At 44.4% G+C, this 14,873-nt stretch overlaps 1 protein-coding gene across 1 annotated transcript in view; it reads left to right on the forward strand.

Annotated features, from left to right (window-relative positions):
* The window catches only part of LOC103255243 (sodium channel protein type 10 subunit alpha), a 32,837-nt gene that overhangs the window by 13,686 nt on the left and 4,278 nt on the right, over positions 1-14,873 (forward strand). The window contains exons 5-9 of the mRNA XM_008053211.2: positions 1,602-1,886; positions 3,153-3,206; positions 4,835-4,972; positions 7,008-7,112; positions 12,794-13,064. Coding sequence (XP_008051402.2) covers positions 1,602-1,886; positions 3,153-3,206; positions 4,835-4,972; positions 7,008-7,112; positions 12,794-13,064 — 853 coding nt within the window. The remainder of the gene's footprint in view (positions 1-1,601; positions 1,887-3,152; positions 3,207-4,834; positions 4,973-7,007; positions 7,113-12,793; positions 13,065-14,873) is intronic.

Here is a 14,873-nt window from a genome sequence, read left to right on the forward strand (position 1 = left end):
TTTTGAAAAGGATTAAAGTAAAACAATAATTGTGAATGACAAAAGTCTTAAGAAAGCCATTGTCAAAGACACAATTGATATGAAAATTTGGTTATTCTGTGACATGTAGTAACATAATCATTATTACTATTGAAAACATATACTAAAACATATCAGAATTATAGAAATGTTATATAATTTTGGAACATATATACTTATATTTTAAAGAAAGGTAAGCATTTTTTCATATTTGATGTTTCCTGTATTATTTTAACATATCAAACAAGCCAAATATGTCTTTCTCGAACTTGAGGAAACCTAAAAAAAAAAAGCAACTTAAAGTCAGAAAGACTGAATTTAAAAACTTAAATTTCTATGTTGGTAAGTTTGTCCAATATCAGAGGTTTTAGAAGCATGATATCATAATGCAGGATTACAAGTCATTATGAAATAGTCATTCATTTAACCAAGATGACCAAAACATGCTTTAAGCTGTTTTTTTGCATGTTGTATTTAAGGGAAATAAAACAAGTTTCTAGAAGTTTGTATGTGCAAGCACAACACACTCACTCACACCCCTACATGAGTGCGGTGTGCTTATAAACTCATATGTCTCTTCAATTCTGAGGAAAGACGTGAAAAATATCCTGAATGAGGTTTAGGGAAGAAGTTCTAAGCCTATCTTCAGCTGCCCTGTGTCTCTCGGTCTTCTGAGACTGAAAGAAATGGGATCCAGCAGGGAGAGTTGAGGCATTTGGGGGGGGTTCCAGTGTTAGCAATAGCAAGCTTGGCTACTTGTTGCTATAAGCCAGAAGAAATAAACACAAAATGTAGTTTTAAAAAAGAGGTGATTTTATCCCGAAAACCAACAATTAGGGAAATGACCAGGCTCATGTCTCAAAAAAACATTTTCAAAATTTTAGGCTGAAGATAGGAGATTTTATTTTTTATTTTTTTAAGTTAGAGTCTCACTCCGTCACCCAGGCTGGAGTGCAGTGGCACGCTCACAACCATCCCAGCCTCGACCTGCTGGGCTATGGCGAGCCTTCTGCCTCAACCTTCCAAGTAGCCGGAACTACAGGCCCGCGCTACCACACCCAGCTAATTTTTATTTATTTATTTATTTATTTATTGTAGGGACAAGGTCTTGCCAAGTTGCGGGGCCTGGTCTCGAATCCGTGGGCTCAGGCAATCCACTCGCCTCAGCCTCCCAGGGTGCTGGGATAACAGGCTGAGCCACCAAGCCTGGCCAGATAGGAGATTTTAAAGGGAAAGGACAGAGGGGTGTCTGGGAGTGGCACAGGGAGCTGACCTTGCGTTGATGGTTATTTTGAATTGTTGTCCACCTGGAGACCTGACTGACACTCTCCAGATTGTGGCGAGGTTGTAGATTAATTGCCTTAAGATGACTTCTGAACAATGGAGAATTCTGACGTGGTGTCTCCACACTCTGTTACTCTAAAGTCAGCCTCTGGAATTTCTCAAGCAAGTACACAATTAGATTAGAAAGGGGGAACAAAATCTTTAAAGTGCAGGCTAAAAGAAAAAAAAACTTAAAACTATTTTTCAAAACCTGAAATGGAAATTCTTAGTTACACCAGGTCCTTTTTTAATCCCACCAGGTGGTGGTAGATGCCCTGGTGGGTGCCATCCCATCCATCATGAATGTCCTCCTTGTCTGCCTCATCTTCTGGCTCATCTTCAGCATCATGGGCGTGAACCTCTTCGCAGGGAAATTTGGGAAGTGCATCAACTACACCAATGGAGAATTTTCTCTTGTGCCTTTGCTAACTGTGAATAACAAGTCTGACTGTGAGATTCAAAACTACACTGGCACCTTCTTCTGGGTCAATGTAAAAGTCAACTTTGATAACGTTGCAATGGGTTACCTCGCACTTCTTCAAGTGGTGAGTCAACCATGAGATCAACCACGTCTCTTCCTTTGGCTGTTCAATAAAATGGAGAGTTGGGGTCTTCTAGAAGATGCCATATAGAGACATTGCAAGGAGTAGCACTCATTGTGAACTGAGGTCATTCTGTCTTCCTACAGACTATGCCATAAGGCTAGAGGGCCTTACTAATAAATGTGACCTCATGGTGGTACAATTAGACAAGTGTGAGCTAATATAATAAAATAAAGGGATGGGCCTGCCATGAGTTTGTATCAGGTGATGACTTAGAACATACTACCTATACAAAATAGACATGGCATAGCTACATGTTTCAATCATCTATTTCACATCATGTCCTAGATGGTAATAAATTATGTCCAATTAAGTCTACTGTAGTGACAGATCATGTTAGTGATAATGATAATCAACCACATTCACACTGTCTTTCTTTCATCATTCATTCATTCACTCATCCTTTGCCTTCACCTACTTGTTCATTCAGTCCTCTAGTCATTCAAATGTTGCTACAATTACTTATATATTTGTCATCAGCTTACTTGTGAGTTCCTGCATTCTACCATGTGTTCATGCATTCATTCAACAAATAATCCCTGAGTAGCTGTGATGTGCCAGGCACTGTGCTCAACCCTAAGAGATACAGTCAGAACTGGTTCCCACTACTGACACTATATGCAAAAAGCAGACAAATAAGTGAATCAAAACAGCCCATCAGGAACTATGGCAGGCCTAGGTGCACAATACCTGAGATACTTTTCATGCTCTGCACATACTGGAAGGCACACACAGTTTCCAGACCTTGAGAATGCTAACGTTGAAGACAAGAATATGGAGGTCATCTATTCCCAACTCCCCCATCTTCCAGATGGGAGGGATATACCATTCTTACATCATGTATCTTAGGTGGGAAAGTAGTTGGAAAAATAGAAGCCCTGAGAAAAGGGAGCCTTGATAAACTGCACAAAGCAGACTTGTAGTACTTGCCACCAGAACCTGATATCTAGGCACCCAGTCTATACCACATTCTAGAAGGCGCCATGTCTTCAATGCCACTGTATTCTGAAATAACCACATGTGGAATCACTTTAAATTATCATGTGAGATTAGTCAAGTCACCCTGAGGAAACTTTCCTTTCATTCTTTTCTGCCTAAGCCCTTTCCTCCTCAAGACTCTGACCCTTCTCATGGGGCCACCGTGGCTTGGGAAGGGCCCAGTGTAGACAGATGAGCAGATACTGAGTGGCCTCTGCTCCTTGTCTCCAGGCAACCTTTAAAGGCTGGATGGACATCATGTATGCAGCTGTCGATTCCCGAGAGGTGAGTCCCAGCCCACTGCCCACCTCCCTGCTAGTGCATCTTGCCCATCTCAGTCTGCTTTGAAATGAAATGAAGATGGCCTTGATAGCAGAAGAGGTGATCACCTAGCTGCCTCACACTCTCCCTCCCTGCAACACTGTCCATCTGGCCCTCTGTTGGGTGTTTCAGCCCATCTATGCTGTTCCCCTTCCATGCACACTCCCCAGGCTTCTCAAGATCTGCTCAACTTTGAGGAATGTATCGTATAACTTCCAAGGGAAAGCATATGTGAACCACTCCCTGGACAGGGACAGGAGGAGTGAGGGCAGTGGCTAGAGTAAAGGGGCATCGGGAAGGAATGAGGTAGGATTACAGGTACTATTGATACAAGTTGGGGGACCCCAAAGTTGGGATGCCACCAGTCATCAAGGAAGATGATATAATCGAATGCCAGAACTGGAGTTCAGTCCAAGAGGTCAAGTGAGTTCTTACCTTCATGCAGGAAGGAATTTAATCATGAGATATAAGTAGGAGATGAAAAGTACATTTATGAAAGAAACAGAAACAGAAAGATGACTAGTCCACAGGTAACACAGTCCACAAAACATTGCTGGGGGTTTCAGTTGGAAAATGAAAACAAGTCTACTGAAATAACAGAGAGCAGGCCAATCTATAGAGCAACTGGGCTAGTCTATAGGAAGAACAGCAGCCATACATCGCTAGGGTTTTATTTTTAAAGCTGTCTCTTCATTATATTCTAAGCAAGGGGTGGATTATTCATGAGTTTTCCAGGAAAAGGGTGGGGAGTTCCCAGAATTTGAAGGTTCCTCCCCCATGTAAACTATATAGGGTAACTTCCGGGAGTTGCCATGGAAATTGTGAACTGTCATGGTGCTGGTGGGGGTGTCTTTTAGTGTACTGATATATTACTATACTTAATGTATAGTGAGCAAAAAGGACAATCAGAGGTCACTCCAGCTTGGTCTTAGTTGGTCTCAACTGGCTTTGACCAGTCTTCTCATGGCGTCTCCTCTTGTGAGTGAGGCCCTGAGCCTTGTGACCTTTGTTTTGGGAAGCTAGTTCTGCCAGATCCCTATCTCACTAACTTGAGAGCTGGGTGGGGGAGATGCTGTTGGAGGAAGACCCCTTCCAACTGTGACAGATTCTGTGGATACCCTGTTCCCCACACCCCTCAGCCTTCCTCTGAGTTCACTTGCAGGCTGCACCTCTCATCCTCTGTCTGAGGACCTTAGTGCTTCAGAACTTGCCCAGCAGTCCCACCCCCAAGGACAGGGATTTCACTATCACCAGGGGCAACTCTAACCAATAAGTTTTGGGAGTCTGTAGCTAAATACTCCAGCTTCCTTGTCCCCTGCTGATACAATTCTGAGGTGTGTCCTACATGGTTTCTCAGAGGGTCCTAACAGAATTGAGCACTACTTGCCCACAATGACAATGGCCTGTCTAACAACATCCCTTCATGAGCTTTGCTCCCATTCCTGCTGCTTCTCCTCACACCCTCATTCCTGCATCCTGGGATCATATCCGAGATACATCACCTGCACCCAGGTCTAGTCTCAGCATTGGCTTTTGGGGTGACCTAAACTAAGACATCCACCCTCTTTCTCACTTGACTTGTCTGGTCACAGGTCAACATGCAGCCCAAGTGGGAGGACAACGTGTACATGTACTTGTACTTTGTCATCTTCATCATTTTCGGCGGCTTCTTCACGCTGAATCTCTTTGTTGGGGTCATCATTGACAACTTCAATCAACAGAAAAAAAAGATAAGTGGGGCTCAAGGATTTCTGGTTTCTGCCATAGCAGTGAATCTTTTTTTTAAAATTTATTTTATCTTAAATATGTGGGGTGAAATTCAGGGTTAGGTATACAAGTGGTCATCATACAGTAAAGTTTTGGGCATACCTTTGGTCTCCCCCACTTTGTCTGGTTTGAGATGAGCTACCCTTATTAATGTTATGGTCCCCCCACAGCCGCCATACCCCCTCCAGCAGTTTCTGGCTGCTTCCAATCCCTTTCTTTTTTATCTTTCTTTTTTTTTTTTTTGAGTTGGATTCTCGCTCTGTCGCTCAGGGTGGAGTGCAGTGGCATGCTCATGGCCACCACAGCCTCGAACTTCTGGGCCCAGGCAATCCTTCCATCTCAGCCTTCCAAGTAACTGGAACGACAGACACGCGCCATCACACTCGGCTAATTTTTCTTGATTTATTGTAGAAATGAGATCTCACCAAGTTGCCCAGGCTGGTCTAGAACCTATGAGCTCAGGCAATCCTCCTACCTCAGCCTCCCAAAGTGCTGGGATTACAGACGTGAGTCACCGTGCCTGGCTAGGTGTTACTATAATAATTTAGAATGTATAGATATCTAGTGGGGCAGGCATCCCAGTTTATAGGAAGTAATTGGTCAGGGCTCCAGGCATTAGAAGAGGGCAGAATAGATCTGGGCAAGACAGTGCTGACCAGTGTGATCAGTACCCTGTTGGAACTTTTGAATCATTCAGGCATTCCTTTCTCTCACTTTACAGATAAGGAAACTGACACCCAGAGACAGGTTATAGAGTGAGATGAGCCGGTGATTAAACTGGTGTAAGGAACTGCTTCCATTGTCTCCTTGCTTAGAATTCTCAGCATGGCCTCACTCATTCATCTACTTACTGCCTCTGCCCTGCCCCCACCCCACCAGGCCAGTCCTCTGAGGAAGCCCTTTGTATTCACAAATCTTCTGATATCTCCTCTCAAATCCCACAGATTTCAACCCACTTTCCCAGCATTTGTAGTGGCTAATTTACATAAATATGCTCATTGAAATGGGTGAGCCAAGTGTGGTGGCTCACGCCTGTAATCCCAGCACTTTGGGAGGTGAGGATTGCCTGAGCCCAGGAGGCCAGCCTGGGCAACTTGATGAGACTTCGTCTCTGCAACAAATCAAAAAATTAGCCAGGTGTGGTGGCATGTGCCTGTAGTTCCAACTAATTGGAAGGCTGAGACAGAAGGATCGCCCAAGTCCAGCAGGTTAAGGCTACAGTGGCCAGGAGCATGTCACTGCATTCCAGCCTGGACAACAGAGTGAGACTCTGACTCAAAAAAAAAAAAAAAGAAAGAAAGAAACAGTGGTTTTCAAATTATGTCAGGAAGTAAAAGATGAAGGTTTGAATGAAGGAAGTTCAAAGGATCCCTAAAGAAAATTCATAACCCAATCCTAAGGGAGGAAAGTGTCTTTGATAGTACATTTTCTGGCATTGTAACAGTAGAAGATAGTATGACCGGCAGGACCTGGAGAAAACCAGTCAAATGACCCTCTGAAATCAGATATCCAAGGATAAGGCTGTATTTGTCCTCAGCTCCCCCTCTCCAGAAAGGATTCGTGGGCCTGTGTCCCAGAGTCTTTCCTCCGAGCTCCTGAGGAAACCTCTTGTCCCCAGCGGGGACTGTGATTTTAGAATTCTAATGAATTTAACTGGAATGAACAAGCTGGATCCAAGACTCAGATCTGAACTGACATGTACCTTCTCCTTGAGTTCTGTTCTCCAACTCTCTCCAACCTCTGTCAAGGCAACGTCTCTGGGTCCCTGGAGAATAGAAACAGTCTTTGCTTCAGAGACCCAGGCAGGAAGTCAGATGGAATATAGCCCCACTGTTCTGCCATTGGTTGTGGCAAGACACTCCTTGATGCCCGTCTTGGTATGTCTGTCTGCAGAGGATGGGAGAAGGTTGAGATGCTCTTTTCTTTCTGCCTGTTCTAATTTTGGTATCCCCGGTGGTTCCTCTTGCTTTAATAACAGCAGTATGACCTTCTCTGCACTTAGGGGGCCAGGACATCTTCATGACAGAGGAGCAGAAGAAGTACTACAATGCCATGAAGAAGCTGGGCTCCAAGAAGCCCCAGAAGCCCATCCCACGGCCCCTGGTAAGCCCCAGCGAGTCTGTGAATCCAACCTGACAGCCTGTCTGTGCGGAGCAGGGTTCTAGCCGGTCCTGCTTGTAGAGGAGGAGGTCTAGATTGAGTTTGGAGATGAGAGTGATAGGGATTCCCAGGCCCAAGGAATGAGAAGTTTAGAAGAAGCAACTCTGGTTTTCTGGAATGAACATACCTCCTACAGGTGCTTTAACTAAACCTGTTTGGGAAAGTATTGAGTTCCCCAACAGTTTTAGGGTTCAAGCACAGGAATGAAAGCAGATCCGGCTAAATGAGAGTAAGGGTAGTTAGAGCTCAGGGATGAAATTATTGTGTAGTTCTTCATCCTGGTCTAGGTCACAATGGATCTCCAATCTCACCCCATGTTCTACCAGGGAGGAAATGCCCAAAACCCAACCCCCTTGGGATTCAAAATGCAGCCATGGTCATGGTCAAGGGGCCCAATAGGAACCAAAATTATCCTATTCTGGAGTTTAAAGATTGGTCACAAATTAGGGCCAGACTCTACTTTGATTCCTTTTTTCGTAAGACTCTCTAGAGACATGCCCTTGTATTCCTCCATTCAACACAACACCAAAACCACATATTATATCCCTTAAGTCCTTCTCAGTCCTTTGCCAGAAGATAGAAAATATCAAACTTCTGGGTGGCCCCAAGATAGCATCCTGTTGGGAATGAATGAACAGGTCTGGGAGGGAAGATGTTGATATGTCAGAAATTATTGCTGACCCTCTTCAAAGAATTTCTAAGCCATCCACTCCAGTGAATGGAATTGGCATGATGTCCCTTTACATAAACTTTCTGTGGCTAAGATGCAGCATTTATGAAGAAAACCACAAGTACTGCCCATGGCGCAATCCCATTAGCCCTTCCCCACACAAAGGCAAAGGGAAGAAGCCTTTCCCTAAATGACTTAGAGAGACATGCATTCTGTTGGCAAAGGCATCAGGATTTCTAATCAAGGCATGAGATTTGCATAAATTACTCCAAACTGTGTGAGAACAAACTCTCAAAAACGCTTACAAGAGAAAACAATTGTGACTTTTGATACACTTTATTCGGAAATAGTGGTCATGAATGTATTACTATCCTACATTCTGATAAGAAGTGTTACAGTGAGGAGTGATAGGAGTTTCAGAACTCTGTAAGGCAGTTCCTAATTCCCCCATGAGCTATAAGATCAAGATAACTGGGCTTGAGTGAGCCTGAACAAAACTCTTTAAGGTTAAGTATTCCCCATCAACAAATCCAATGGGCAGAAACAGGCTCAAAATAAAAGATGTTGGTAAAAGACTGAGCCCCACCAAGCACATTCAAGTCACCGGCTATGGAGGGAGCAAGCAGCCAAGTCCGTGCTGGCCTCTACTGGAGGTTGGACTAATACTGAATCTACATTTGAGCCAGACACCAAAAAAGGTCTATGCTAGGGGCAACCCATGACAAAATCACGAAGGTTTTTGACACCTTCCCCCACACACTACTCAATCTCTCTTTCACATCCCAGCTTCTCCCTTCTCATCAACTCATCCCACAGGCCACCAACACTTCCTCCTTTCAAGGAGGACAATGCTGTTGGGACAGATGAGGTCAAAAAGGACCCTGAAGAGGGCATCTATGTACAAAGTCATGATCATAATGTTGGAATTCCGGAAACTACATAGTAATGAGTTAGAATTGATGGTTGGGCAGCACGATCCGCAGCAAAATCACCATTTTTCTCCTAATTAAGCCACAGCCAAAAATCTCCAATAATGACACTGGGGAAGGTTCCCCACATGAGGAGGGGAAGTGAAACCTCATAAAACTGTTTCTGAGATTCTCCATTCCTTGGGATGGGAGGGGGGTGGATTACTAATCAACTATCAACACTACACTAGCCTTAATGCAGCAGCATGGCTCTCCCATTAATATTCTGGTCTAAGCATAGTAAACATTCTTTTCTTTGTTCCTTGATGTAGCATAGCTGAGGCAAGGTTGGAACATTTAAACATTTCTTGAGTTGGAATCTCTCTGTCACCTAGGCTAGAGAGCAGTGGCATGCTCACGGCCACCACAGCCTCCACCTGCTGGGCTCAGGTGATCCTTCCACCTCAGCCTTCCAAGTAGCTAGAACTACAGGCATGTGCCACCATGCCCAGCTAATTTTTTGATTTACTGTAGAGACAAGGTCTCGCCAAGGTGCCCAGGCTTGTCTCAAACCCTTGAACTCAGGCAAGCTTCTCACCTCAGCCACTCAAAGTGCTGGGATTGCAGGCGTGAGCCACTGCACCTGGCTTAAACAAAACTTTAGGCCGGGTAGGATGGCTCAAGCCTGTAATCCCAGCACTTTGAGAGGCCAAGGTGAGAGGATTGCCTGAACCGAGGGGTTCGGGATCAGCCTGGGTAACTTGGTGAGACCTAGTCTCCACAATTTATCAAAAAATTAGCCATGCATCATAGCATGTGCTTGTAGTTCCGGCTACTTGGAAGGCCGAGGTGGAAGAATCACCTAAGCCCAGCGGGTCAACACTGGGGTGGCTGTGAGCATGCCACTGCACTCCAGCCTGGGTGACAGAGTGAGACTCTGACTCAAAAACACAAAACAAAACAAACTTTAAAGTCTTAGGGATGCCAACAGGAAAACCAGCAAAGCATAGTCCAAGCAGTGACTGCAGATGGCTGCTCTCCAGGGCTCAAAGACCTTGGCCCAGCCTAACTCCTGGCTGACATCCAGATGGCAGTCAACATCTTGGCACCCACCCACCCAGAGGCACAAGCCTGATCAGCTGCCCTCCTCAAAGTCCAGCACCAAGAAAAATCCCAAGGAAAAAAAGAAATTCCCAGTTCCACCTGAGATCCACCTTCCGAGACCCAGCTTCCTTTTTGCCAGATTTATTGGCACTGGACTCTTCACCTTCTTCTCTCTGGAGCCCCACGAGTCAAGCTGGTGAGATAAGCAGAGCACTGGCACAGGACTTCGGCCTTACTGCTGTGTGGGGGCCATTTCATGGCAGAGTTAACCTGGGTCCACATAGGGATCCCCAACACACACACATACACACCTTTCCTTGCCTCTGGTGAAACCCAGGTTCTAAATCTTATTTTGTCCATAGCAAAAGCTAAAGGTTCCACAAGACTGGAAAATTTTGTCCTGTAGCAATCCCTGCTATAAAAATCAGTGAGAGCAGGCTTCACATACTCCACTTTATAGGAAAATAATAGACTGTAGATTATCACATCATCAAGCATCCACTTCATCATCTGTGAGAGCACTGAGGGTTGCAAAGGTGTGATCCCTGTCCATGGGTTAAGCCAAAAGCAGCTAGCAAGCCACTCTATTCCCTAAAGTCATACTATCCAGGGCAAACCTGCCATCCAGACACTTAACACTGCTGTCACTTGCTCTGTTTAATTAGAAGTCATGTGACCATGAATAGGCCTCTATTTTTTCAGCATTTTCAGTGATGACATGAAAGAGATTAGTGGCTCAGCTATCCCCCTTATCCCCGGAAAGATGTGAGCCAGCAGTTAGGCACCAAGCCAGGCCCACTAGGGTCTGATTCTTTGCTCTAACCTGATAGGGCAGCAATCCATCCCACCATGAAGCAGAAGGCAGGGATCAGCCTTGTCACAGCACATCTCCCTCTGCCTGTTATGCAGCTCCTGGGGGCTTCCTGGCCAGGTTCAGACAGGTTCTTCTCCTCTTCCCTCATAGCCACACATGCAAAGGCCTGCACATCTTATACATTCAATAAGTTGTATATAATTAAATGTAATCAAACCTAGCACAGTGGCTTTAAAACTCTATTTGAGCTGTGGTTAATGCAGAGCTATCCATTCTCTTTTCTATCCATTCATAAATTTATGGAACATCTACTGAGGTCAGGCACCATGCAGATACTAGGTTTAGAACAGTGAACAAAATGGGCAAAGTTCCTGTTCTCACAGGTGTTATAGCCCAGTGACAGGCAGATCATTAGCAAAATCACATACGCATTAACTCCCAAGCTAGAAAGATTGCCAAGGGACAAAGAATGGGGTGAAGAGCAAAGGATGCCCAGGACTGAGCCTTGAAGAGCTCTAATATCTGAAAGTTGAGTGAAGGAGACCAAAAAAGAGCAGCTTGAAATAAGAAAAGAAACAGGAATGTAAGTCATGGTGGAAGCCAAGAAAGGAGTATTTCAAGGTGGAGGTAGTGCTGAGCAATGTCAGACAAGTGACCTTTGATTGAACCTTATGGAAATCATCTGTGATCTTAGAGAGAACCATTGCAATGGCGGGATGGGGGCAAAAGCTCGTTGGATGTGGGCTCAGGGGCAAATGAGAGATAGTAAGTGTACACAACTCTTTCAAAAAATTTAGCTGTGAAAATGGGGAGAGACCTCAGGTGAAAGCTGGAGGGAGATATGAAGTTCTGGAAGATTTTTCCTAAAGTTAGAAAACACTAGGTCATTAAAGATTTCCCTAAGGAACCAAGAGACTGAGAGTGACCCACATGGACATTAAAGATGCCTGGGACAATAGCCTAGAGTGGGCAAGTATGACCAAGAGCCTTACTCATCAGTAATGAGACAGAGGGACCAGGAGGTTGGCAAGCAGCAGTAATGAGGAAGTGAAGGTGGGAGGGTTAGATGACACAAGTGTCAAAGGAGGAAAGAGTTTTTGTAAGACACAGGAAGAGTAAAGATCTGGAAGAGACAGCAGAAAACAAGCAGGACCCCAGGCCTGAACCTTAGTCCTGCAGTGTGTAGGGTGGAAAAGAATGGCAATCTTTGAGTAGAGGGAGATGTGTGCCAATCGAGGCAGGTGAGGTCAGGATGAGGTTTGGGGACAAGGTGAGAGGCGGGGAATGAGGCTGGGATTAACAACTCCCAGAGCAGTAAGATGCTAACAGCACAAGAAACAATAGAGGGCCACACTAAAAAAATTTGACACCATAAAAATAACCAGATATAAATTATTTCTTGATTATTCAGGCCCCTCTGCCTCCCTCTAAGAATACAAACAACCAAGACCTGACCCCATGTTCTGTGCCTACATTTGCTTAGGCATTTTTGCAGTCCCAAGAAGAAAGAGAGACCATTTCCGGGAATAAGGTGTGCCTTTGCACTTGGCTTTACCCCTAGAAAAGTAGTTCAAGATTTGAGCAACTCTTGAACTCTTGCAATGTGCAGAGCACCATAGAAATACAAAATTGAAGAAGGCATGGCCCTGTCCTTAGAGAGTTCATTGACTAGTAGAGAAGAAGAGAAGCATGTGTGAAAAACTAAACTCAAGATGGCTGAAAAGGGTATGGGAGCTGAAAAAGGGACAGGGCGGTATGGTATAATATGGTTAAGGGAAACTCCCTGGAGTAAGTGGGGCTGCAGAGAGATGGATTACTCAATACTGCTGGAATTTAGATCCTCGAGAGAGGAGACTGGAAGGGCATTGAATAGCGGGAAGAGCATGGACAAAAGAAGGACCTGGTGATGTCAAGGGGCCAGGAGAGGTCATAAAGACTTGAAGTGAGGCAATGTGAGGTAGAATCAGCTACAACTGGGATTTTTGGAAGGGATAAGGACAGGATGTGACTTCTGTTTGGATGTGAAGTATGGTGGAGACAAAACTCATCTGTAGAGAACATAGCCCCTCCAGATGTCTGGATTATGTTGACCCAAAGGTCCTAATGCCACCATCTCTTGTTTTCTCAGAACAAGTACCAGGGCTTCATCTTTGACTTCGTGACCAGACAAGCTTTCGACATCATCATCATGGCTCTCATCTGCCTCAACATGATCACCATGATGGTGGAGACCGATGAGCAGAGTGAAGAAAAGACGAAAATCCTCGGCAAAATCAACCAATTCTTTGTGGCTGTCTTCACGGGCGAGTGTGTCATGAAGATGTTCGCCTTGAGGCATTACTACTTCACCAATGGCTGGAATGTTTTTGACTTCATCGTGGTGGTCCTCTCCATTGGGAGTAAGTGGGTGGTGTCATGATAGAGAAGTCCAGCCTTTGCTTGGGGTTATTTTAACTGCTCTTTCAAAACCGAGGGGACAATCAACCAAATTTTTGAGATACATGTTCTGTTAGAAGATTCCTGTATTTGCAGCTTTCCAAGGTAGCAAATTTAAAATGCCCCCGGGCTGTTCTCTCAGTGAAATGAAGAGATTCCATTGGCCTTCACCATGCTGTCATGAAGGGTTTTTAGGCACCTATTGTGTGCACAGTCCATGACCAGAACCTTGGGGACTGACAGATAACAATCATTCCTCTTGAGAACCAGACAGCAAAATGATGGAGTTTCTAGTGGACCTTGTTTTTATGGTCCTGAAAGCAGCGGGTGGGTGGTATGATATGAGGTGAGTTTAAAAATACATTCTGGAAATGGAGGTGGGACATCAGCAGAATGGGAAATAACTGGGCGGAGATTGTTCAAAGCAAAGCAAATTCTTAAGTGTAGGGTCTGGCATTAAATCTCCACGTAACTGTCCTGTTGGGGAATATGAGTGATAGAAAAGTCAAGGGATCAATGCCAAGAGATCAGTGATGTTAAAACCCAGTCTGAGTGTTGTGGAATGACAGGCCCAGTGTTTGGGTCCCAATGTTTTTTAGAGAAAATTCACAGAGTCAGAGGCTAACGTGGGAAATGAAGCTGCCATAATTGGGTACTTACTGACTTCTGAACATTGAGATGGGCTCCATGAATCTTCCCAGCAGCCCTATGAAGGAGGTATTATTATCCTTACTTTATCCATTTAAAATTGAGACTCAGAGATTAAGAAAATGATGCAAGGCAACAGAGTCTATAAGGGGCAGAGATGAGTTTAGACCAGGTTATGTTCTTCTAATGAAATTGCTGCCCCCACTAATAGCCAAGAGACTGTCCTTGGACTTTTTTTTTTGGCTTAGCCAACATTTGACCCTATGAAGGCCAAAGTCCAGCTCACCAGCTTCACTTTGCATTATATCCTGATCAGTTATATCCTGACCTGATTACTTTTCATGGCAGGGCATTGTTGTAACTTTAATTTCCCATTAATTTACTATCAAGAACTGATAGTCCCTAAATACAACTTGGCAGCATTTTATCGATCTCCCTACACTGGCGCTGAAACACAACCTTGGGTTGTATTTATTTGCTTGGGAGTGTTTAAATTTATTTTTTTGTTTTATTTTGATGTTGCTGCTATAGTTTTTTTTTCTTTACTTTTAAACTACTCTGTTGAGGTACATATTTAATGTATACAATTTGATGAGTTTGCAGAGAAGTATACAACCATGAAACCATCACTACTATCAATGCCATAACCATGTCCATCACCCTTAAAAATTTCCTCCTCAGGCTGGGCTCAGTGGCTCAGCCCATAATCCCAGCACTTTAGGAGGCCAAGGCAAGTGATTGCCTGAGTCCGTGTGTTCAAGACCAGTCCGGGCAACTTGGCAAGACCTCGTCTCTAACTATATAAAAAATTAGCCAGGTGTGGTAGCACACACCTATAGTTCCAGCCACTTGGAAGGCTGAGTCGGAAGGATCGCCAGAGCCTAGCAGGTAAACACCAGGGTGGTCGTGAGTGAGCCACTGCACTCCAACCTGAGTGACAGAGTGAGACTCCAACTAAAAAAAAAGAAAATTTCCTCCTATCCTATTTATTTATAATATAGTATTGTTTACTGTAGGCACTATGCTCTACAGTAGACCTCTAGGACTTACTCATCTTGCATAACTGAAACTTTGTACCCTTTTTTTTTTTTGAGTCAGAATCTCACTCTGTCACCCAGGCTGGA

The sequence above is a fragment of the Carlito syrichta genome, unplaced genomic scaffold, assembly GCF_000164805.1.
Source record: "Carlito syrichta isolate Samal-C Ts95f unplaced genomic scaffold, Tarsius_syrichta-2.0.1 Scaffold287955, whole genome shotgun sequence".
Lineage (NCBI taxonomy): Eukaryota > Metazoa > Chordata > Mammalia > Primates > Tarsiidae > Carlito > Carlito syrichta.